Source organism: Rhincodon typus, chromosome 13 (assembly GCF_021869965.1).
Source record: "Rhincodon typus isolate 14 chromosome 13, sRhiTyp1.1, whole genome shotgun sequence".
Lineage (NCBI taxonomy): Eukaryota > Metazoa > Chordata > Chondrichthyes > Orectolobiformes > Rhincodontidae > Rhincodon > Rhincodon typus.
Window position 1 is genome coordinate 54,558,713 of NC_063344.1, and position 26,679 is coordinate 54,585,391.

General features: G+C 39.9%; 1 protein-coding gene across 3 annotated transcripts in view; it reads left to right on the top strand.

Moving 5' to 3' along the window:
- Window positions 1-26,679, top strand: part of LOC109914779 (integral membrane protein 2C) — a 50,369-nt gene that overhangs the window by 13,462 nt on the left and 10,228 nt on the right. The window contains exons 1-3 of one of the 3 annotated variants that reach the window (XM_048604418.1): window positions 8,844-8,991; window positions 17,222-17,359; window positions 25,857-26,048. In XM_048604418.1, the coding sequence (XP_048460375.1) occupies window positions 8,971-8,991; window positions 17,222-17,359; window positions 25,857-26,048 (351 nt within the window). In that variant the 5' untranslated portion in view covers window positions 8,844-8,970. Of the gene's footprint in view, window positions 1-8,843; window positions 8,992-14,833; window positions 14,918-17,221; window positions 17,360-25,856; window positions 26,049-26,679 lie in introns of those variants that run through there. The other 2 variants (XM_048604416.1, XM_048604417.1) reach the window with 2 other exon arrangements.

Consider the following 26,679-nt stretch of genomic DNA (forward strand, 5'->3'; position numbering starts at 1 on the left):
AGTTTTTTTTTACATAGAGGGTGTCTTAATGCCTGGAATGTGCTGTCAGAAGAGGTGGTTGAAGCAGATACAGTAGCACCGTTGTGGAGACATCTTGACAGATACGTGAATAGGATATAGAGGGATGTAGAGGATAAATGTCTTCAGTTCAGAAAGGGATAATGTCCCATGTCCGGCCTGGTGAGCCAATGGGCTTGTTCCTGTGCTGTACTTTTCTTTGTTCTTTATTCAAAATGGGTCCTGGCTTCTGGACTTGACTTCTGCCTTTCTATTGATTTTTTTTTTCAAATCATTGATATCAATACTTTCTTCTCCAGTATTTCACTGGAACCATCTGTCATTGAATTCTGGCTGAACCTTTATGCATTCCTTTAGCTCCCTGAATCCATTTAGCTTTATGGATCGATCGCCACCTGCACTTTGATCAATGCTGTGCTCCAGCACCATTCTTGACGTTGTCACTTTCCCTGCTGTCTGAAATGATTGTGTTTCTTCCATCTGGCTCACGTACTTTGAATTGATTGTCTTCTCTCGTATTTGTCCACAGTGTGAATTATAACCCTCTGCTTCACATTGATTTCTGCCATGTTTAAGGAAGGTGGATTTTCTCACTATCCAGTTGTGTATACATCTCATTGCCCACCTGAGCTAACCTCTACAATTCTCTTCAGTTTTGGGACTTCTCCTCTCTCTTTTATCTTTTGCACATCACTACTGCATGGACTGACTTTGTTCCTGCTGCCCTGTGCTGGCAAAACTCTTCAACTTCAAAGACTCTATGCTATGTAGAGAAGAGATATTCAGTATAAAGAGAATTGTCACAACCAGGTAGAAGGGGGGATTGGCTCCCATCTTTTTAATCTCCTCTAGGTTAGTCACGATAAATATTTTTATTTCATTTTAGCACAGCTATCACACTTCAATTAAAATGTGATTAACTGGATCAGAATGAGGGGACAAAATTCCAAAGTGTCCTTAAATGAAAGTGGAGTTTTAGCTTCTACTAAACCTCGAAAGATTATAAAAATGAGACAGCAAATACACATACACAAAACACAGGAAATGATCTTAAAGAAAAGTTGGGGAGAATGTGGAGGGTGTCCAATGTAATCAGGGAGGTAAAGTTCTTGGAGTCCTAGAATTGCGAAAATGACCTGACTCCTGGCTCAAAATCAGAAGTTACTGGAGTAACTCAGGTCTGGCAGCATCTGTGGTGAGAAAATGTGAGAAACAAAGTTAATGTTTTCGTCCAGTGACCCTTCTTCAGGATTGATAGCATTTGGGAAAAAATAGTGTTTATCTTGCTGACAAGAGGTGGGGTTTTGAGGGGGTGAAGTAGTGAGCTGATGGGTGGAGATGGATCCCAGAAAGAGAAAGGAACAAGAGATAGGAAGCCAGGGACAAAAATGTAGATTGGTGATAATAGGGACAATGAGTGGGTGAAAATGGGTTGGTTATGCTGAAAGCAACCTATGTCATGACAGGCCCTGGGATGTGGGGGTAGGTAATAGATATGGAAGGAGGTGTTCAAGCTCTAAAATTATTAAACACGATATTGCATCCCACATGGTTCCCAAGTGGAAAATGCAGTGCTGTTTCTCCAGCTTGTGCTGAGCCTCGCTGGAGCACTGCAGCAAGCCTGAGTCAGAAACATTGGCTAGGGAACATGGTGATGTATTGAAATGGCACGGAGGCAGGCTGATTCCCAACTATCTAATAGTTGTCTTGTTTCTTCAACAGTGAAGTTTAGTTTTCACGAGTTCTCAGTGGATGGCTGCTTTTCCAAGTTGTTATTTCACTGGGCACTGAATTTGAGGTTTACAAAAAGAGTCCTTTAATTTTTGCTCTCAAATCCATTTTCTCTTGTCTCTATCTTACTGCTTAAGAACAGCCGCTGAAATACATTTGAGTGTGTATTCCAGAGTCTGTTCCATTATCTTATTTCAAACTAGATGATATGCAGGTGACTCTCAACCCAAGTGTTACTTCCAGAAAGGAGTCAATCAATGAGAGATACAAATCTGAGTCTCAGTGCCTTTTTAACAGACGTGTCAGCAAAAGCTGAAAGATTTTTGTAATGATGTTAATTTGGGCTCAGACTGGTATTTGTTTGCTGATAGTTTTATGAGCTTGCTTCCACTTTACAGGTCATCACAGCAGCCTTTTTAAGTACTTTTTTTTTACCATATATGAGAATGGCTAAGCTATTGCAAGTAATACTATTTATATAGATCCAGTCAGGTACTTGAATTATCATATCGTTATCATATAAAACAGTTTGCTTGCTGCAAAGTCCTCACTGGCAGGAAAAGTAAACCAATCATTCAGCAGTGCACCCATGCATAATACTATAATATGGAACTAATGATGCAGGACTGAAATAATGGAAATCTCACTCAATTAGCCGATTCTAAATTCCCAAGTTAAAGTATCTATACAAGTACTGCTATATTGCAATACCCTCTTTCTTTTCATATGTAGGCAAATGTCAGTCAATGTCTGAGTAACTGTCTGTTTTCTGTTTCAAAACTGTGATAATATTGAAGGCCAAACATGGTATTTGTAATGATATCATGATGCCCTTAATCAAATTTTAAAATATATTTGGAAAATAACAAGTGTGCATGGTTATCTAAGGGCATGACTCTTGAATGGAGTAAGTTATACTCAAATGTTGCACTTGGAAATAGTACAGTGGGGAATGTCATGATCATGGTTGATAGTGATTATCCACTATCACTGCATTGAAGCGCGCAAATTCTCTGAAAACACAGTTTAACAGACGGTAACTTAGTAAGAACTGCAGATGCTGGAGTCAGAGATAACGCAGTGTGGAGCTGAAGGAACCAGGCAGCATCAGAGGAACAGGAAAGTGAACATTTTGGTTCAGGACCCTTCCTGCTCCTCTGGTGCTGCCTGGCCTGCTGTGTTCCTTCAGCTCCACACTGTATAACTTATCAAGGTTATTATTGTGGAATCCTGCTTGTAGTTATCAAAAGAGCATAATGTAAGAAATAGGAGTGGTATTAGGCCAGTCAACCCCTCAAGGTTGCTCTGCCAAACAATAATATCATGGCTGATTGGATTGTGGCCTTAACTCCAATTTCCTGGTTGCACCCTTAGCCCCCTTACAGATTAGCACCTGTTTGTCTACGACATAATTGAATGCACTCACTGTGATTTCAAAGTGTACCTGCAGGCAAAATAGCTGTTATTATTAGTATGAGAAAAAAGGCTTGCTTTATCCGGATTGAAATGAATCCAAATAGACTAATAGTTGATGACTTGTGGTATAACAATGTGCAAAATTATTTGCGCCACGCAAAGCAAAACCAGTCAGCAATTGTGTGTGTCCTTTTTGGAATACCGAAAGATGAGTTCAACATAAATCACTGCCATTGAAAGTCATGCTGTTTTTGCCCCAGGGTTCTCTCATCTATTCATAATGCCTCTTTGGAACTGAATATCTTTGCTTTAAAATGTGTTCACTTCAAGAACTACAGCTGTGAATGTTTAAGCACATATAATGCAGATAAGATTTTGCCTATATTTTAATCCTAACTCCAGGCTGATGACAGATTTTTAAGTTCTGACACCAGCTGAAGTTAGTATTGGCCAATAGCACAGAACAGGCAAGAGCAAATCAGAAACCTATGTCACACCAAGGTGCAGAGCTGGATGAACACAGCAGGCCAAGCAGCATCATAGGAGCAGAAAGGCTGACGTTTCGGGCCTAGACCCTTCATCAGAAATGGGGGAGGGGAAGGGGGTTCTGAAATAAATAGAGAGAGAGGGGGAGGCGGATAGAAGATGGATAGAGGAGAAGATAGGTGGAGAGGAAACAGACAGGTCGAAGAGGCGGGGATGGAGCCAGTAAAGGTGAGTGTAGGTGGGGAGTTAGGGAGGGGATAGGTCAGTCCAGGGAGGACGGACAGGTCAAGGGGGCGGGATGAGGTTAGTAGGTAGGAGATGGGGGTGCGGCTTGAGGTGGGAGGAGGGGATAGGTGGGAGGAAGAACAGGTTAGGGAGGCGGGGACAAGCTGGACTGGTTTTGGGATGTGGTAGGGGGAGGGGAGATTTTGAAGCTTGTGAAATCCACATTGATACCATTGGGCTGCAGGATTCCCAAGCAAAATATGAGTTGCTGTTCCTGCAACCTTCGGGTGGCATCGTTGTGGCACTGCAGGAGGCCCAGGATGGACATGTCGTCTGAGGAATGGGAGGGGGAGTTGAAATGGTTCGCGACTGGGAGGTGCAGTTGTTTATTGCGAACCGAGCGTAGGTGTTCTGCAAAGCGGTCCCCGAGCCTCCGCTTGGTTTCCCCGATGTAGAGGAGGCCACAATGGGTACAGCAGATGCAGTATATCACATTGGCAGATGTGCAGGTGAACATCTGCTTGATGTGGAAAGTTTTCTTGGTGCCTTGGATGGGGGTGAGGGAGGAGGTATGGGGGCAGGTGTAGCACTTCCTGCGGTTGCAGGGAAAAGTGCCGGGTGTGGTGGGGCTGGAGGGGAGTGTGGAGCGGACAAGGGAGTCACGGAGAGAGTGGTCCCTCCGGAAAGCAGATAAGGGTGGGGAGGGAAAGATGTCTACCTATGTCACACCGGGTTGTTTTTCTTATTCATTGTCTTCAGTGGAAGGGATTTAGAAAGATTTTTCTGATGAAGGGTCTAGGCCCGAAACGTCAGCCTCTCTGCTCCTATGATGCTGCTTGGCCTGCTGTGTTCATCCAGCCCTGCACCTTGTTGTCTCGGATTCACCAGCATCTGCAGTTCCTACTATCTCTGATTCAATTTAGAAAGGACTGCTGATTTTCCATATCCCACTGTTGTCCAACCATCACAATGTTGAAAAACACAGCTGCTGCTAATGTGGAACTGCTAAATCAATCAAAATACTTTCTTAAATCTTAAGCTAATATAGAATCAACTAACAATGAACCTTATTTGGTTTGGGGCAAAACTATTATCAGTTTTTCAATTTTAACTTTGATACTACTCCCTAAATTCATATAATTCTATATTCTTTAAGGGCATCTAAAGTGACTTTGCCATTTCTGACCTTGCTTGGCCCTCAGCTGAGATATGGAGCCAAGGTGACTGTGTTCAGCCCACTTACAGTGAAAATGTCAATATCATTGCATTGTTTAAAATCAACAGATTTTTAAATATCTATACATATTTTGGTAAATAGTGTTGATAGAAGTAGCAGAATTTTTTTTACTTTGTGCTATCAAAGGTAAAGTCTCTATATTCTTACCAGACATAGGGCCGCTCTCTCATTCAAGAAAGGCCACTGGTAGTAGTTTAACCTGAGCATCACCATTTCTCAGGCAAGGAGAGAGGTTGAGAAGGAGGATCATTCATGCTAAGCTTAGCTGGTGTAGGAATTGAACTCTTGCTTTTAGCATCACTGTACATTGCAAACCAGCTCTCCAGCCAACTTAGCTAACTGACCCTAATCTAATGTTATTTCATTTTGCCCACTAACCTCCCATGTAGGACCTAGCAAAAGTCTTCGGAAAATCCAAATACACCACATCCACTGGTTCTCCCTTTTCTGTTCTACTAGTTACACCACTAAAACACTGCCATCTTGTAGGTGTGAATGATACAGTGAGAAGCCCTCACATCTCCAGAAAGCAAGGTCGTCTCTCTTTCTCTCTCTCTCTCTCTCTCTGTCTCTCTGTCTCCAGTAAAGTAGCAGAAGCTAAAGAAAACCAGTTGTTTTCTCTCATTAATTCCTGTTGGTTGTTCCTTTTAACCAACAAGTCAGATAATTTGTGACCCAGTTGTTCTATGCCTTCTGTGAAGAAATGAAAGAATCCAAAGAAAAAGCTCAGAGAATTAAAGGACTTTAATATGGAATATAGGACATATTACTGATTCCCAACATACTTACTCCTCCATCTGGAACAGCAATGTTTTTTGTCTGTTTGTATCTTACTGTTTTAACCAGTAGAGTTTAGTGTTGACAGTTCAAAGTTGTTTATCTGTGGATAGAATTTATTTATTTATTTATGATAAATAGTAGTTCCTGTTGAGTGCAGAAAAGTGGCCTGTGTTTTCTGTTAACCTCAGCCTATCAGACAGGTAAATTAGGGACTTTTCGTAGTTTGATAAAATGTTTTAACTTTTGTAATGCCCCTGGGAATAATGGAGCTTGATTTCCAGAGCACCACCCTAGTGAGGTATAGCAATATATTGCTGAATTGTACTGGTGCTCAGAATAAAGACCAATGTTTGTGACTCTCAGTTTTGTTCTGCTCTTGTTTTGAGATAAATGATTTGTCAATTAGTGGTCTAGAAGGATCATTATTTTCTCCATTCCCTGTGATAGTACTTTAACTGGACTCACTCATTTTATTTCATGGTAATGTAGATTTTGTGGACAAAACTGTTGTGGTTATAATATGGCAGTCATTTTGCAAGTCAATTCAGGCATTTCAATATAACCTTTGCCTTAAGGCTATGTTATAATGGTCTGAAGTTATGAGTATTTGTAGAGGAGTTATAAACATGAGTATGTATCAACCAGCAATCTTGAAATAGAAATTTCTGGAAAATCTCAGCAGGTCTGGCAGCATTTGTAGTGAGAAATCAGATTAACTTTTGGGTCCGGTGACACCTCAGAATTTATGGTGGCTAGGAAAAGGATGGATTTTATACAGAAGATAGCGTGGGGGCAGGGGGAGACAGTAAACAATAGGTGGAGATAGAGCCCAAAGAGAGAGAAAAACCATTGAACAAACCCTTCATCAGAACTGATGGCAGCTAGGAAAAAGTTGGTTTTTATGCAGAAGATAGGGTGGGGTGAGGGATAAGGAGTAAACGATAGGTGGAGATAGAGCCTAAATACAAGAAAGGACAGTTGGACAGAGAAAGAAATGGATAACAGTCGAGAATGAATAGCTGCTAATGTGGACTGTGGTAGGTGGGCGGGGGTGTGTGTGTGCGTGTGCACGCGTGAGCACATGTGTGCACTTGTCTGTCTGTCTGTCTGTGTGTGTGTGAGGGCAGTAAGGACATGAGAGATGGTGCCTCAAACCCTAAAAGTGTTGAACTCGATATTGAGTCCAGAAGGCTGTAGAGTTCCCAAGCGGAAAATGAAATGCTGTTCTTCCAGCTTGTGCTGGGCTTCGCTGGAGCACTGCAGCAAGCCAGACACACAGATGTTGGCCAGGGAACACAGTGTTGTGTTGAAGTGGCAGGCAACTGGAAGCTCAGGGTCTTCTTTGCGAACAGAATGAGGGTGTTCCACAAAATAGTCACCCAGTCTACACTTCATTTCCCCACTGTAGAGGAGACCACATTGTGAGCAGCAAATGCAGTAGACTAGATTGTGGGAAGTGCAGGTAAAGTGCTGCTTCATCTGGAAGGTATGTTTGGACATTTGGATACTGAGGAGGGAGGAAGTAAAAAGGAAGGTGTTGCACCTTCTGCGGTTGCAGGGGAAGGTGCCGTAGGGCTGTGAGGGGGTGTTGGCAGTGAAGGAGTGAACGATAGTGTCGCAGAGGGATCAGTCCTTGTAGAAGGCTGACAAGGGAGGGGAGGGGAATATGTGCCTGGTGATGACATCCCACTGGATGTGGAAGAAATGGCAGCTAATGATCCACATTCAGAGCAACTGGAAAGTCCGGATCTTTTCGTGGACAGATCATAGATGTCCTGTGAAGCTGGCACCCAGTTTCATTTCCCTGAGCTTCCAGTTGCTTGCCACCATGTTCCCTGGCCAACATCTCTGTCTCAGTCTTGCTGCAGTGCTCCAGTGAAGCTCAGTACATGCTGGAAGAACAGCACCTCATTTTCCACTCAGGAGCCCTGCAGCCTTCTGGACTCAATGTTGAGTTCAACAATTTTATGGCTTGTGCATCTTTCCCCATGCTTTCCCCCACCCCCACACACCAAGCCTTGTCATCATATGGGCTGCTACCATATACTACCCATTGTCAGCCACATAATAGTCCCCATTATTCATTCCCCCCACTGACCTTTAACCACTCCTTTGTCTGCTCCTCTTTGGGCTCTATTTCCACCTACTGTTTAATGTCCCGCCTCCCCCCACCCTATCTTATGTATAAAAACTATCACATTCTTAGCTACCATCAGTTCTGAAGAAGTGTCACCGGACCCGAAATGTTAACTTCTTTCTTATTTATTCATTTGTGGGATGTGGGCGTCACTGGCTGGCCAGCATTTATTGCCCCTCCCTAGTTGCCCTTGAAAAGTTGGTGGTGAGCTGCCTTCTTGAACCACTGCAGTCCTCCAGCTGTGGGTTGACCCACAATACCCTTTGGGAAGGAATTCTGGAATTTTGACCCAGCGACAGTGAAGAAACAGTGATATATTTCCAAGTGAGCATCGTGAGTGGTTTGGAGGGTAACTTGAAGATGGTGGTATTCCCGTTTATTTGCTGCCCTTGTCTCTCCACAGGTTCTGCGAGACCTACTGAGATTTCCCAGCAGTTTCTGTTTTTGTTTCAGATTTCCAGTATCCACAATTTTTTTGTTTTTTAAAATTTATCTTATACTTTTGTCCTTGTCACAGACAAAAGGAAGAGTTATATTGCATTATTTCATGGTGATCCTGTTCAGTATATAACAGGGGGTGACCTATAATTATTGTTATTTGTTTCTCTTCCCCTTCCCCCTCAAGAAAACCCTCTGTCTCTGATATCCAATTTTTAATTGATCTGCAATAAATTCTTTTTAGGTTAAAAGCAAAAAAATCACATGGTTTATGAAAGCATTCAAACCCAGGGGAAATGGTTTTGCAACACAAACACACCCAAGCGTATAAAGAAGAAAAACAAGAAAATAACTAACAATTGCAAAACTCTCTTTTCTTAAAGAGATGGACATTAATTGATGTGAATCGGAGTCTAGTTAGTCAATATCCAGTGCAGGGTCTGGCAGAATTTCTTTTTACAGGAGCTTGGATACAGGTGGCAGCAGTTGAAACTGTAACAATATGATTCTTGCAGACTGGAAAGTAGGTCACATTTTGGGTAAAATTGATGTTTCAAGAGAGGTCAATGCTTGAGGCAAGCTTTGGCTGAACTATTTGTCATGTGCTCTGGTCTTAAAAAGCAGTCTAAGAAAACAGTTCAGTTGTATAATCAAGTGTGTTCATAAACTAGAAGTTTCAGTCATGCAACAGCCGTTCAACTTAACAAGGCAGTTTCATGTGTCTCATCAAAAACCATTGTAAATTGTAAGAGATAATTGTGGAGTTTTGAGAAGGACTTCAGCCACAATAGATTTCAGTAGTTTTCTTTGTTCAGAACTGACTGAGGCAGTCACACTTTGGTCTGGCATTTTTATGTACGAGTGTTTATAAAATTGGGAGGTGTAACATTCCAGAGAGGAATTAGTTTTTTTGTCCTGATAATTGCTGGAAATTTCTTGAAGTAGCCAACTGGCCCATTCTCTTTTTAGTAGTGGTCCCTTAAGTCTGCTTAAAAAAATGAACAGTATGTATTTTGAAAAAAAAAATTCTCCCTTCATGTGTCATGGGAATGACGGTTCCAATTTGAAAATCATTCAGTCCTTTTTCTCAGTTGTTACGCACTGCTATTTGTCTGGCTCAGAGGAGAATCAAGAGATGTGGAACCCCAGACATAGAATCACACAGCACAGAAGGAGCCATTTTGCCCATCATTGCCTGTACTGACTCTTTGATTGTAAACTTAGGTTACTGTTTTATTTCTCTCCTAGCATTGCAATCGTCTCCCTTTCAAGCATTTCATCACTGTTGCTCATTAACTGTTTGCAAGGCAGAGTGAATGCATTAAAGTAGGTTAACACACTGTTCAATTCTGCTCAGGTTAGAGGCTTTGGTGTGAGGAGTTGATGGACAATGCAGGGACTGTGCCAAATCATAAAACATTTTAAATTCAAACTACATGTCAAAAAAATTGTAAAGTCTATTTTGTAGCTTAAAAATTTATACATTAAAACCTGTTTCTAGTGCCTGGTTGTTTAGAATTTCATTTACATATAGCTAAATGCCGTAAGGATTCTGTGATGGAATAATTAATATTTTTATAATTGTCTGTGAAAGTACTGAGCTCTGAGTTGAGCATAAAAACCAAAAGAACTGTGGATGCTGTAAATCAGGAACAAAAACAAAGTAGCTGGAAAAGCTCAGCAGGTCTGGCAGCATCTGTGGAGGAGAAAACAGTGTTAACGTTTCGGGTCCGGTGACCCTTCCTCAGAACTTCCTCTGTCTGAGTTGAGCATGCCTGACCTATGATACATTGATTTGCAGACTTGAACATTGTAGATGCCTGTGTTCTCAGAGTGTTGGTGTTAAGACTACACCCATTTTTGACTGGTATATAAATGAGTTAGTTTTGTCATGAGGTAAAATTTATACATTTTCAATGATACCAAACTTAGAGGTGTAATGAACAGTGAGTGTGATAACAATCAGCAGCAAACAGGGTGTAAGTTTGAATAATGACTGGGCAAGTGGCAGGTGAAATTTAATCCTGAGAAGTGTGAGTTACTGTATTTTAGCAGAAGGGACAAGAAAAAGCAATATATACTTAAGTGTAAGTGTGCAGGGACCAAAGAATTTGGAGATTCACATACATAGTCCCTTGAAACTGGCAGGCCATATTGAAAGAGTAGTTAACCAAGCATTTAAACCTTGGGCTTTGTAAATGAAACCAGGAAACTTATGCTGATTCTTTGTTAGAGTTTTGCATCAAGTCTGGTCTTCACAATTTCAGATAGCCCGTGAGAGGATGCTGAGGTGATTTGCTGAGACTTTTAGCTATAAAATGGGCCAGAGAAGCTTGGCCAAGTTGGTGACTGTTCTCCTTGGAGACATAAGAGTTTGAGAGGAGATATGAAAGAGGTATATAAGATTATTACTGATTTAAATAAGTTAGACAAATAAAAGTTGTTCCCATTAGCTGATGGTACAAAGACTGAATGTTAGATTTTGTGCAAGAGATGTAGACATAATGTGAGAACATTTTTACGCAGTAGGTGACAATGACCTGGAACTTGCTATCTATGACTGTTGTGGAAGTGGTGATGACCAATGATTTTGAAAGGAATTTGAATTGGTACTTCAGAGAAATAAACTTGCAGGTCAGTGGAGATGGAGCATGGAATTGGAACTGAGAGAGCAGGCATGGGTTCAGTGGGCTGAATGGCAGTCTCCTGCACCATAATAACTCCATGACACTATGTTTGAACGTAACAATAATTCTAGTCTTGGGGTTAACGTGAACTTGGGAAATATCCTGCATTTATTTTAGCAAGTTAAAATAAATAGATATACAATACAACCTACCATTGTAGGGTGTTGGAGATTGCCAGCAGCCTTCACCCCATGCTGTTAGATTCCCATTGCTTACAAGCTGGTCGGATGCTTGAACAGATGACAGTCAGATCAGATGCTCAAACACATTGGCTTCAATAACAATGACACACTTTTCTTGTGAAGCTACTCTAGGCTCCTGTCCAATTTATTTATTGTCCTTCAGAAGCAGTTGGTTGTATAACTATGCATTTAGACATCTTATTAACACAAGAATGCATTTTCTTGAAGTTTCTCTTTCCCCCATAATGATAACATTGGCTGACAACCTGCTCATGTGAAAAGACATTCCCCTGGTTACCATGGCAATGTGGGGGGAGTTTGACAACATTCCTGGAGATAATTTCTCTAATGTTTAGTGAGATGGATTCAGAATGTGGTAGTATTACTTATCAGGTACAATTTTACATGAAATCCCAAAAATGATCAACTCTCGGTACAATACTGGTGTACTTCTTGGTCTGAAACTTGCAAGCAATGGTGAAGAAATTGTGCTTACTGCCAATTTCAACAAAAGCTCACCACAAAATTTTATTAGACTAAAAGGTCAAGTTCACTACAGCTAATGTGGCCTTGAATCTCAAAACATCTATAGGGGATCTCTGGTGTCCAACATCAGTGTGAAGTGATTAAGCTGGATAATCAACCAATCAGCTTGAAGAATTCTCACAGACAGCAAACTATGAAGTAAATGTCACAGATTTTAAATCCCTTGAAAACAAAATAAAGATGAGAACATAGACATGGGATTTAGATTAAAAACTGAAATATCAAAACTTCAAATCAAATGATACGTATATATTTTTCATCTTTAAAAACCATGGCTTTATAAATGTTATTGTGAATGAATGAGAGAGGTTGTTCAAAAATGATTAAGTTTATGCTCCTTTAGAAAAAAATGACATCTTAACAAGGCATAGCATTTTTAGTGGTTCTTCCAGTGGGAATTGTTGAAAATCAAAATCACTCATTCTCGATTAATTAGATCAGCAAAACCTATACCAGTATGCCAACGAAACAGGGGAAATAATGGTAATAACTTCTGAATTTCCATATTTTTACCAGCACGTGTGTGGATGGCGCAAGTTCCTGTGAGTTTTACCTAGTAATGACAGGGAATTCTGACCATTTATTGTCTTTATATCTGTGAATTTGTGCATCTCTGGTTCTCTGCTGCATTCATACATTCTTTGTAAACCAGTAAGCTTTATTATCAGTTTCCAGCTTGGAATGTGCTGAATTGCAATTTGCTGTTTTTCCAATATTTTGGTATATATGCATAGTGATATTTTAGGCAAACAATTTTAACTATACTGCTGTATGTAAATAAAACATTCTGTGGAGCACTGTGATTCTCATTACTATAAATTCTTGAAACATTAGTGTAAATTATGTCTTCTGAGGGAGGCACCTAAGCAGATGTTAACATCCAGAATCTATTCTTAAAAAACATTGACTTCCATTTCATTGGTGAGTCATCTGTTGCCCAAGCAACAAAAGAAGCATTTTCTATCATTCAGAATTTGGTTAAAAAAGTGCAGGCAATATAAATCATTCTTAAAAAGTTAGCTATCCAACATAATCACAATTATGTGTATGTGGAGGGAGAGTACTTTATTTTCTAGCTTTAATTCATGTCTATTAGTCTGAGAAATTGGGCTTTACGATGTATCCAGAGTTGCTTCATTGGAAGCCAAAGGGCCTTAAGTGGGTGAGCTGTGCCATTAGCATGGCACATGTGACATCCAGTGCCTGAAAAAACATTCACATGGGCATATCATAAATGCATTGACAGCTTTCCAATTGGCCAGAATGATGTCAATCCTCACAGCAACCTCTCAACTCCTCTGTTGTGTCAAAATGATCAAACTGCTTGTCTGACAATCCAGTACTTGAAGTACTGACATCCCATCTATTTAAACACTGGGGAAACTAAGTTGTGGTTTTCAATCCCCTCTATGACCTCAATCGCCTAGCAATTTACATTGTCTCTCATGTTAGCATCTTTCTGCCTGAGCATTACTGTTTGCAGCTTTGGTATTTTAAGTAACTCTGAGATGAGGTTCTGAATACCATTGTTAAAACCATCTATTTCTACCTTTGTAACATTGCCTGACTCTGGCCCTGCCTTGGCTAATCTGCTGCAGAATTTATGCTCATTTACACACCTTTTTTAGCTTGAGAATTGACTATTTTAACGCAATCCTGGCCAGCCACCAACATTCTACTCTCTTGTCAGCTTGAAGCTATCCAAATCTCTGCTGCCTGCGTCCTTACCCCCAACAAGTTCTAATCACCCATCATTCCCCTGCTTGCTGACCTACATTGATTGGTTCCTGGTTAAGCAATCCTGGTTAAGGCTGCAGAGAGAGATGTAAAATTGTGGTTTGTTTGCACAGTTATGTGAAAGGAAATTTGGAAACTTAAAGATAAAAGACAAGATGATAATGCAAAATAGTTATTATGATTAATGGTTACCAAAGTGTGACAGGAAAAGGTAAAGTTTGCAAGCTTTAGAGAGAACCGGTAAATAAAATCCCACCATGGCCTCTAATCAGCAGGCTCACGGTGAGGCAGGATTTGGAAGAAGATTTTAGGCAGCAGAATACTTTCATCTTCAGTGCTCCCACTGATGCTGAATGCCATGCATCTTGCTGCAACTCCTCTGTAGATCTCAAGAGGTGCAGTTGTCCTTGTATTCTGATGGTTCTGGTCTGTTTTGGTGGTTATAGGCTACTTTCAGCTGTGAGAGAGAGAGGAGGTAAAATATTTGTGATTGTGTTGTATTGTATTGGATGATACACCTGCATCAGATGGATAGCTGCAGATATGTTTAAACAGCAGGAGCTTGGGTGACATGGTGTATCTGAAAGTTAGGCCTCAGTCTTGAGGGATGAATACTGACTGGGATGTATCGCATTGAGTGCTGAGGCTGATGATATGTGGTGGATGAGAATTGTCCACTGTAGATCAGTAATTGACCTTGACCGCTGGCATAACTAATCTGAAATTCTTGCAGTACTGCTGCTAGGTCCTCAACACCAGACACCTGGTTACGTTCTCTTTACCAGTTGCTCTCATTCCCTTCTGAGGGTCTTTGTCTTTTATAGTCTCCTGAGCCTCAGGGAGGAACATGGTCTTCCTTGTGCTGTCAACCACCATAACCCCAGTGTTACATGCATCGACTTAGGAACCCTTTCTTTGCCAGGGTCCTATTTGTGCGACTGCTGCAAGCAGACAGTCTACAGCAGCTCCTTTTCAATCAATGCAGTTCCCTTTTAAGAAGAGCAGGCTTGTTGCACCAAATGATATCAGTTCCTGTTATTCAGTCTCCTGCTGAGTGCTCAAGCAGCCAGCAGAGCAGGCTCAGGCACAAGAAATGTTGCAATCATGTAAACGAGGGGAAACAACAAATTTCTCTGATGTCTGCCTGCATGGCCATAGATCTAGGAGGAAATTGGTGTAAATAAGATCAGAGACTTGAATGAGTGGCTCAAAGATTAATGTCGGGGAAATGTCAGTTCAAGCCACACGAAGCAGCAAAACTGGTCTTCACATGAACATTGCTGGGCACGTTATCTTGGTGAAGTTTGTAACTAAGGCTGCAGAGAGAGATGTAAAATTGTGGGTTTGTTTACACAGTTATGTGAAAGCAAATTTGGAAACTTAAAGATAAAAGACAAGATGATAATGCAAGATAGTTATTATGATTAATGGTTACCAAAGTGTGACAGGAAAAGTTGAAGTTTGCAAGCTTTAGAGAGAACCGGTAAATAAAGTCTGCTTATAGAAGAGTGGTAAAAAGATAGAATCAGAGCTTTCTATTTGAATTCATGTAGCATTCACATCAAAATAGATGGATTGGTAGTACTGTTTGAAATAAGTGAGAATGATATGATAGCTATTGCAGAGACACGTTTGCAAAGTGACACAGTTGAATCTGAATAGTCATGTGTACTTGACATTTAGCAAGAAAAGGAAGAAAAGCAAATGAGGTGAAATGATTTGTTAGTCAGTGATGAGTTCTATGCAATAGTGAGAAATGATCTGAGTTCAGATGATCAAAATATGGATTCAGTTTGGGTGGAGATAAAAAATAACAAAGGATAGACAACAATGATTGGAATGGTTTATAGGCCACTGGCAATAGCCACTCTGTAGGACAAACTATAAACAAGGAAAACTGGGAGTTTGAAAGGGAGGTACTGCAATAATCTGTGTGATTTAAATCTTCATATGGATTTGATAAATGAAACTGGCAAACATTGCCTAATGGATGAATTCATAGAATGTATTGTGGTCAGTTACTTAGAATGATGCATTCTTGAACAAATCATGAAACAAATTCATTTAGATGGATAAAGGAGAACCAAAAGTATTTGGATTTTCAAATGGTAGTTGATGGGGGTGTTACCTAACAGGTTACTGTACTAGATGAGAACTCACTTATTGAGGTGACATATTAGAAAGTATAGAAGATTGGCTAACAGAATTAGATAATCGGGATAAGTTGCATTATTTGTTGGTTGGCAAACTGTAACTGTAGGGCACAATTATTTCCAATCTGCCTTGGGCAAGATGAAGGGGCAGAGGAACTGTGGCCAGATTTTCTGATTATGCAAAGGTAGAAAAGCAAGTCGCAAGGAGGATACAAAGAGTCTACAAAGGGATAAAATTAGGCTGTGTGAGTGGAGAAGAATTTGGCAGTTGGGGAATAAAAAAGGAAAAATGTGATGATGTCCACTTTGGCAGGAAGATTAGAAAAAATAAAACTATTTAAAAAGTAGGATGCAGTAGTACAGGGGATTATGGGCAGTCTTGCACATGAATTACAAGATGGTAGGATGCAGGTTCAGCAAGTAATTAGGAATGCAACATTGAACGTTGGCCATTTTTGCAGGGGAGATGGCGTATGAATGTAGGGAAGGCTTTCTACAACAGTATAGGGCATTAATGAGACTACGCTTAGAGTAATAACTGTCTATATTTTTGGCCACTTTACATAAGGAGGGGTGTACTTGAACTGGAGAGAGGATGATTCCTGGTGTGAGCGGGTTGCCTTATAACAAAAGGTTGAGCCAGTGTGTCTCTTCTCATTGGGGTTTAGGAAAAATGTATCTCATTGGAACATTTAGGATTCTGAGGAGGTTTGATTGAGTAGACTCTTGAGAAAAACCAAGACTCAAAGTTTAAAAATCAGAGATTTCCCATTTAAGACAGAGATGAGGAATTTCTTCCCCGAACATTGTTAACCTTTAGCACTCCCTTCCCCAGAGACCTTGAAGGCGAGGCGTTTGGAAATGTTCACAGCTAAGGGTATCAAGAATTATGGAGGACACGTGCAAATAATTGAAGGACGACCTTCTAGAGGTTTATAAAATCATGGGGGGCATAGAGAAGCAAAGTTCTTTTTCCTATGATGGGGTAGTTCAAAATAAGGGGACATATTTTTAAGGTGAGAGAAGAAAGATTTAAAAAGGACACAAGGGGCAACTTTTTAAGATAGTGGTTCATATGTGAAGTGAACTGCCAGAAGAAGTGGTGGATGCAGGTTAGGTTATGACTTTTAAAAGACATTTGGATAAGTACATAAATAGGAACGGTTTGGAGGGATATGGGCCTGATACAGGCTAATGGGACTAGTTTAGTTCGGGAACTTGGTTGGCGTGGCTTAGTTGGACCGAAGGGTCCATTTCTATGCTGCATGACTCAATAACACCTGATGCTTTTAACATTATAAAATAGGATCAATTTACTGGAAAGTGTGGAGTAAAAGTTTATATGTGACTAATGAGGCTCCTTGCCATAATCCTAAGCCACCAATAACCAAAATATTTTATACAGAAATGACCTTTAATTCCTAATAATGCATTTGTTTCCTTTTCAGGATGTGGATACTGTCCCAGCAAGAACTCGAAAGTCTACTGTTAGTGGCTTCTGGTGTCTGACACTCGGATTGGTTATTCTTCTTTCTGGATTGATCTTGGGGACAGTCTACGTCTACAAGTATTACTTTGTTGCTCGGGTATAGTATACATTTTATTGATTTAAAATGTAATGTTTCTCAAAGTAGGAAAACAAAATTTGGTTATAATAAAACAAGACAACAAATTCAAATAGATTTTTGCAACAACATTCTGTGACATTGAGAAATAAAGCTTTTCTCATTTTCCAACTGTGCCATTCATGCTGGGAAACAAAATGGTAGATTGATAGTGTATCTATTTCCAACATGGCACAGTTGAAAATTGCTTGCTTTTAGTTAAGTGCAAGTTTAATAATGATCAGAGAGACTGGTGCTGTATGTACCCGAACTATTCTCTTCTAAAGGAATATATTTATAATTAAACCTTCTGTTGGAAGTGTTTGTGTTCTCATTATTATCTACATCTGTAACTAGATTTCACTTTGCAAAACATGATAGCTGATTTACGTTAGAGTTGAAATTTCTCTTAAGGGTAAGAAGGGCATACCTAAATTCTATTAGCATGTCATTAATTATTTGGAAAAAGCAGAGTTATTTTTGTAATTTTCATTTTAAATAACACTGGTTTAAATTTGACTGTTCTTCATTTGTTGGCAAACAAGTCAATGTCTTGCAACGACATCTCAATTTTTAATGGTGTTTACATTGTAAGCAGAGCAAAGTTGAAAGATATCAGTTAGTGCTAACTGATTTGTTAAATGTACTCCCTAATTCTCTAATTCTTTGATTTTAAAAATTTGATCAGAAATTACCAACAGATGAAGATGGCTGTTTTACATTTGCTGGGTTTGTACCATTTTGTGGAAGTATAGATTGATCAATTAAAAACACAATTAGAAACAAAAAATAACTTGAAGATCTGAGCCTGTTGCAACTTTGCAAGCAGTAAGGCCTCAGAGGTTGCAGCCATGATTAGTGCTTTCAGAATTGGATACAATTCTATCAATCATAAAACCACTAGAAAAGTATGTATATCCAGGATTCTATTACTGCTGATGAGGTCTCTGGGCAATTTAACAGTACTGCATGTGGAAAGATTTGAAATAATTTCATTATGTTTTCCATCGAAGTCATCTGCAGTATATTTGAAGAATTGAAATGTTTAAATAAAAAATAGTTGACATTAATTTTTCCCATGTTGTATAGCACACCAAAAACTTTAAAATTTTCATCAACAGCTTCTGTAATGATGCACATTTCCTTATACAATAATTTGCTTCTATTTTAAACCACTTGGGAGACTTATAAAAGATTTCTCATGCTTGTAGTGATTTTTCATAAAGATATGAGATACACAATGTACCAGCAGATGGAATTCTTTATTCATCAGATTCCTCTTTTAACAGTTCTCTTAGTTGTGATATCCTAACAGTAAGCACTATCTCTGGGAATACAGCACAACCGCACACACATTCTATGTCCTGAACTGAACTTGAATTCTGCAATGCGAAACATTGCAACTGAGAAGAGTGAGAAGAATTATTGTATTTCCAGACAAAATGTGTGTGTGGGGGTGGGGGGGAGGGGGCGGCGGGAGAGCTGGAACAGTATCCTTGGAGGCTCTTAGTCTACTGCATTTATTTGATGAAGAAGTCAGTAATTACAGAATGGAAACGCACATTATGTTTTACTTATAAGTGAGTTTATTTTGAATTTTAATAAAATGAGCTGGAATCTGGGCTTCAAACACTGCGGTACATCTGGGAGGGGAGAAGAACCTGGATGCTTTGTTTCAGGAGGCGATCACACCTGGTAGATTAAGTACTTCAAATTCAGTCAGTGACCAGCAACGGCAGGGTGTGATTGCAAGTGAGGCAAATTCAAAAAGAGTGTTTTTCTTATATTTTGTCTGAACTTGCATCATTCTGCATCACAACTTTCCAAGAATTATGTACATTTTCAAAATCTAGTAATATATTTAAATCACTTAAATAACATTCAAGTTTTTTCATAACTTTACAAATTTGAGCATGATACATATATTTCAGTCAAATTTTCCTTCTTCATTTTTGGCTGGGATATAGACTGCCTTCTATTGGCTTAGACTGCTTCCCTCTCTAAACATAATATGTTAAATTTGATAAGTGAACTTAACAAACCATTATTTTCCTGACTCATTGAGTAATTCCTTCAATTACATGTTAGGTAAATTCAGTGCATTGTAATCCAATATAGTTTTAATCTTTTATTTGGTATTTCACTGTCTGAAACTGTCGTTCCTCTTTCTGACTTCCTTTCCTGTGAATTGAGTTTCTGGCTTCCCTTTTGCTATTTAATCGTGGCATAATGTATGATAAATATGAGTGGAATTCAATGCTCATCAGTAATTCAATCCAATTGCTTTCTCGTGTACTTTGCATATATCACATGTCAAAATCTCAAGGGCAGCCTTCATTGCGTGGCGTTTTTATTTTGAGGTAACACAAAACCTACAATTAGACACATAAGTAGTGTCGAGACTTATCGTTTATCAACTTAAAATCACTGCTTTAAACTGCAAATTGATTTCCAATTTCAAGTTCTGTTACTAAATTGGACAAAATCTTCAAATCACTATGGTGGTTTCCTCTTGTGCCTTTGTCTGCCCCTTGTCTCATGAACTTTGGTTATCATACCAAGTTAGGCATTGACCTCATCCCCTTTGGAACTGATGCTTTTCCCATGTGAACAATTGAGCTGTCTGCCTGACATCAGCATCACTGACTTGGATGTCTAAATTGCTGAGCATCAGCTTTGTCTCACCCTGAATACTTGGTTCATCTGTTGCTGTGCCCGTGTCACCATGGACACATGCAGAATTTCTGTCACAGAAATACTGCTCTGGCAACTGCACAGTCACACTATTTCCCTTCTTGGTGATGGCGGTGTAAGACTTGTGTATTGTGTTGTATCTGTCTACTTGGATTCTCCCATCTTAGCAGAACTTCTCATCAGAATGCCTAGTTTCTCTTCTGTCTTGTGCCTAAAAATAAATGTAGCACTCTTTTCTCAGCATCATGAGTTTGGACTGTCTGATGAACACCAATGCCCCTCAACTGTGGCTTCTTTGTGTTCCACTGGCATCAAAATAGCAGCTCATCTGCCTGTTTTCCATCATGGTCTAAGGCTGCTCCAGACATGGCCAGATACAGTTGCAATGATTCTTTGCAATCTTTGCCCTCAGCTTGAGCGATCCACACCCAGTTCTCCTAAGGATTGGATTTGTTGTTACACCATTTTTTCTTGGCCATTTAGGGGCTACTCTGGGATAATGAATGTCTGTGACTTCAATGTAATCTGCAGAAATAGTCTGTGAAATGAATTGTGGCTTATTGTCTAAATGCAGAGGGTGTGGTAGATTTTGGCTTGAAAATATTTCAGTCAGTGCAAACACTTTTTTTCTGCTGTTGTAGACTTCATCACAACATGCTCATAGTAATGGGTTGATCACCACTAGAATGGACTCTCCTGATGGAAGTAGGCCTAAGAAATCAACTGTCACATCTTCCCATGCTGTGCACTGGTTCTGGTGAATTGGGTCTGCTGACAAGTTGACATCCAAGATATGTTTTGACAAAATGTTCTACATATTTCTCTATCCATTGCCACCTTACTTTGCTCTTCAGATTTGATTACCATCAGCCAATCCCAAGTGATCCTCTGAGCTAGTGTCACCAGTCTAGATCTAAGCATCTGCAGTATGACAGAAGTGTGCTGTGTGCCCACTATTTCAAATGGCTCTGTACACATCGAATACGCTATTCTTCCAATTTCCAGCTTGGATTCTATGTTGGATGTCATCCAATTCTGGATGTTTGTCTGTCTCTCTGTTTCTCTGGATGTAACATGAACTGCCAGAAACAGCAAGAACAATTTTGTTTCCTTCTGTACTGAGGTTCTGTGTGCCTAATGCTTTTTCAGTCTTCATGAGAGTGAGTCAGTGATGTTTACGTCTATAGCTATTTGAACCACTGTGGTGTCATCCAATGATCAGTCACCTTCTCTTTCCAGCAGCTAACACTTCACCTTACCTGACGTATAATGTTGGACCACATGATACACTATCGTATGTCACCACATAATTGTTCTTCAAATCGTTCATTGTGCATTCATAAACTGCCTTTTTTTAACCCCTCTTGTTAGAGAAAACACACGCATTGAACAGTAGTAATCTCCCTCACTGTGTTTTCTGCACCACTGTAACCCCACCCAAAAATAGACTGCAACTGTCAGCAGGCATTTCAACCTCCTCTAGCCACCACTCCATTTCATGCTGATGGTGCTGTCAAATCAAACAGCTCGATTCCTTGACTGCAGACCTATCAATGCCAGCAAATGACATTGTATAATTTCTCAGAGTCAGTCTGTCAGCTATCGATAAAACTTGTTCATAATACCCTCACTACATTATAGTGTGTGACCTGAAGGTATAAAGATCTCAGGCTTCATCTTATTTTGGATCAGCTGAGGGCACAACATTCCACTGGAATCCTGCTCTTGTATTGTAGACTGCAAGGGGTCACTAATTTATAAATGTTTGACTCAGGAATATACGTATTTACAATCACAGTCCCATGTAAAGGTGTAATTTTAAAGATCCAACTTATGATTGTTTTTTGTACTTAGAAACAGCTACTTTACATTGTCCTGCAGTGTGTTACAACTTGTGTATGTATTAACATGTGAACAGAATGAAGAACAGTCCCCATTCACAACTTGCGGACTGCTTGTAATAGTGCCCTTGTTAGCCCTGACACTTGTGTACCTGTATAATGTAAAGTTTTGCATAATTGTTGCAGTAGTTGTTGATTTCTTCAAAACAACAATATCTACAAAAAGTTTCTTATGTTACGAGGGATAATTTAACTCAGGGTGGTTTGGATGTGGAATGAACTTCCTAAGGAAGTGGTGAATGTGGGAACAGTTACAACATTTAAAAGACACTTGGGTAAGTACATGAATAGGAAAGGTTTGGAGGGATATGGGCTAGGAACAGGCAGGTGGGACTAGTTTAGTTTGGGATTATGTTCAGCATGGACTGGTTGGACCAAAGGATCTGTTTCCATGCTGTATGACTCTAGAATCATAGCTGCATCAGGTAAAACACCATTGGGTGGCAAATTCACACTAAATGTCATGACACAATCCTAAACTTCTCTAATTATTCTCATTGCCGTTATCACATCTTAGGCTGAAAGTGCAACACTTGAAGTCACAGATTTAGCATTATTTAACATCATTTAATCTCTACTCAGTTTGACTAACATCTAAAATATAAAATCTGACCTTCCAGTTCCAAGTCAGGTGACCTTGTATGTAATACAACATGTACCTTACAGTATCTGATCGGAGTGCCATATGGTATCTAATACTCACGTTCATACACAGTCAATTAATATCATAACATACAGATACCTGGAAGGGTTGAGGGGCTGAAAGTAATTGCACTGGTTGGGTTGGGTCAGACCAGTTTTTACACCAAATCAAGTCTGATCATGTCTACTTTGAATGAGCAAGCAGATAGAAGATCTGTAAAATCATTGTGTCATTGCCAGAGTGATTTGACTTCAGGCTGGTTTAAAAGTAAGCACTCCACCAAATTGTAGTTTTCGTGAAGTATTGCTTTTTGTTATTGCACATGGCTTCTCTGGTCAGATGTAACCAAAATCAAAAATTCTGAATTGATTAGTTACAACTATCAAGTCCAAAAATGGAATGGTACTGAGGTAAGTTATTTTAAACACTTTATCTAGCTGACAGTACAAAAGATACATCATACGTTTGCAAGTCAGATTTGTATACCAGCAGTTTAATCGTGTTGTTGCTTGGCTGCAGTTATTAAGCAGTATTTTCTTGGATTAGTGTTTGTTTTAATGTACGAAGCTTCAGGGAGGTAAGGGAACTGGTATTATGTAAATTCCAAAGGGAATTATATATTGTTAGAGTTACATTGAGCTCTTAGGTCAGATAAACAAAGTGTTGTCCATATATCCAAATTAGCACAGATAACGTCATTGTTTTTTGACTGAATTTCCTGAAAATTTCAACTTGTACATCTATCTTTGAGGCTCTATTTCTCTGAAATGCAAAAGGATAAACTTGACCTTAACATTTTTTTGGAGGAAGAAATAAGAATATAGGAAAGAAGAGAAGAAGGAGACTGGTTAGCCCCTGAAGCCTGGCAATAAATCCTGGCTGCTCTGATTGGAACCTTCTGTCATTACCCTTGACTGATATGTAAATCTGTCTAACTCAACCATTGAATATATAGACATGCAGCCTCACTGCTATCAGAGGCACTATATTCACATGATTAAAACCCTCTGAGAGAAGAAATTCCTCCTCATCGCAGTCTGAAATAGGATGCTCCTTTAGAAATGGTGCCACGTTTGTCCCTGCCTACCGGTAATAGATGCCTCCCAGGTAGGGGAAACATCCTGTCAGCATCCACCCTGTTAAGCCCCTCCCAATAAAATTATTAGTAAAATCACCTCTGATTATTCTAAATACCAATCCCTATAAGCCTAACCAGGTCAACATTTCCTCAGAAGACAAGGCCACTTCTTGGGAATCAAATCAGTGAACCTTCTGTGAACTGCGGGGTCAATACAGTGTGGAGCTGGAGGAACACAGCAGGTCAAGCAGCATCAGAGCAGTAGGAGAGTCAACGTTTCAGGTCTGGACCCTTCATCAGGACCGGGGAGAAGGAAGAGAGCTGGGAATTAAATAGAAGGAGGAGGAGTGGGGCTGGTAGAAGGTAGTCGGGATGGCAATAGGTGGATGCAGTGAGGGGTATTGGGGATTGGTCATTGGGAAGGGTGGGGAACATAGGTGGGGAAGAAGATTCACAGGTAGTGTTAGGTCAAGGATGCAGGGATGAGAGGGAGGATTGGACATGGGATGAGGCTGTAGGCTCCCGAGGCGGAATATGAGGTGTTACTCCTCCAGTTTGCGGGTGGCATCATTGTGGCACAGGAGGAGGCCCAGAAAGGACACGTCATCAAGGAAGTGAGAGGGGGAGTTAAAATGGTTAGCAACCGCCCTCTTCTGTGAATTGCTTCTAATACAAGTATATCCTTCATTCAGTATGTAAACCAGAAGTCTCTGGAGTACTCTAGGTGTGGTCTCCCATCCAAAATGGTTTAGTTAATTAAGTACTTTTGAAGTGTGGTTACTGCTGCAGTTTTTACATTTGAACAACCAAATTGCGCACAAGAACAACAAAATAGTGTTGCGATATAGATATCACAAAGTAGCAGAACAGTGAGGAGATTTTCTTGCTTTTGCCATGCATTTCAAGGTTTTAAAATCTTTCGTTTGGAATCTTACCAATGGGTAGGAGAATGTGAAAATTTCAGCCAGGTATGCGATTTAAAAGAGCTCCAGCTCCTGTACCATTGTGACATCTCCAGCTCCTTTACCTGTTTCTGTATGCTATCTCTAATGGAATGGACTAATTGCCAGTACTTGCTGAATTATGTGCTGGTTTGAACTGTGAACGATTACCTGCTACAAATTGATTTAAAACTAGAATTTTGATTTATCATAAAGGTTGTTATAGAGTCATACAGCAAAGAAACAGACACTTCAGTCCAACCAGTTGGTGCTGACGGTAATCCCAAACTAAACTAACCTCGTCTGCCTGCGCTTGGCCAATATCACTTCAACCCTTTCTGTATTTATCCAAATGTCTTTTAAACATTGTAGCTTTACCTGCATCCACCACTTTCTCTGGAAGTTCATGCACGCACAAACCAGTCTCTGTGTAAAACAAAAAATGCCCCTCCTGTCTTTTTTAAATCCTTCTCCTTTCACCTTAAAAATATGGCCCCTAGTCTTGAAATCTCCCACCTTAGAGAAAAGGGTGTTTCAAATGACGTTTGTAGATCTCGTGGAATTCATGAGCAGATTATAGAGCATCTGTGAGGTCAGCAAGTTTCCAGCCATCTGTGGAAATACTGCCTGACTCAAGGATTCTGTATGTTGTGTATTTGTTGACCTGCTAACAGACTGGAGACAATTTTACCCCCAACTGACTGATGGCAAATCAAGGGTCTGACCGGCCACATGTTTTACACCCCACCTGATTTACTTTAATATAAAAGCTTGCTTCCGTTGCTATTTACCAATAAAATGAATGTTTCCAACAGTGATATCACTCTTCCTTAGAGTAACTGAAATTGCCTTTTAAAATTCAGGCCAGAAGTCCAAATTTCCTCCACATGTAAAAATATCTTGTTCTCAGGAGTTTGCACATGCAAATTGGAATGGGGTCTTGATCTGTCAGAGCACTGGCCATTCTTGACTAAGCGACATGTCTTTTAAAAACCAGGGAGTTGCGTAATACATAAGTCTACATTGGTAGACTAGATGGGATACTAAACGGTTAATTATGTACAGTGTCAATAAAATAAGGGAAGGGTTATGTGGAATAATGCCTTCAACATTTTAATTTAGAAAGCAAATGACAGACACTCTAAAGTGAATTTCTGTAATATTTATAGCTGTCAACTGTCTTGAAGATGTAAAATTTTAATTATTTCCTCTTTTTAACTAGCACCCACAGGAGAATATGTTTCACTGCAGGGTACTGTATGATGAAGACTCAGCCTATGCACCATTCAGAACTGGGATGCAACTGGAAGAGGATGTAAAAATTTACCTGGAAGATAAAGTGGAGTTGATCAATGTCCCTGTGCCCCAGTTCAAAGGTGGTGACGCTGCCGATATCATCCATGACTTCCAACGGGTGAGTGCTGAGCAAGATACACATCACTGTAATAAGCTTTTGAGTGATTAAGTCATCACTTTAAAAAAAAATTAACAAGAAAACAAGACTTCTAGTATCACTGTTGCTGTTTTGTGTTGTTACTTGCCAGGATTAAAACAGATTCTGATTCTAGAGTTATTAACAGTGGTACAAGTATTCAGTAGCTTAATGGAAGGGTACAACTACATTTGTACCATTTTAGATCCCTTAGCCCCTCAATTTCTCAAAACAGCCCAACCTGGGAAATGTTAAGTAAAGGATGGATGCTTCCTCTCAAGGACAAAAACAAAGTTGCTGGAAAAGCTCAGCAGGTCTAGCAGCATCTGTGGAGGAGAAAACAGAGTTAACATTTCGGGTCCGGTGATCCTTCCTCAGAACTGCTGATGGCTGGGAAAACATCAGTTTATATGCAGAAAATAGGGAGGTGGGTGGGGTAGGGAGTAAACGATAGGATAGAGCCCAAAGAGAGAGAAAGACAGTTGGACAGACAAAGGAGTTGCTAATGATCATGCTGGGAGAGTGAATAGTTGTTAATGGGGACTGTTAGTGACTAACAACAGGGGGTGTGTAGTGGCAGGCTATGTGCTAACAAGGCCTGGTGTGTGGGGTG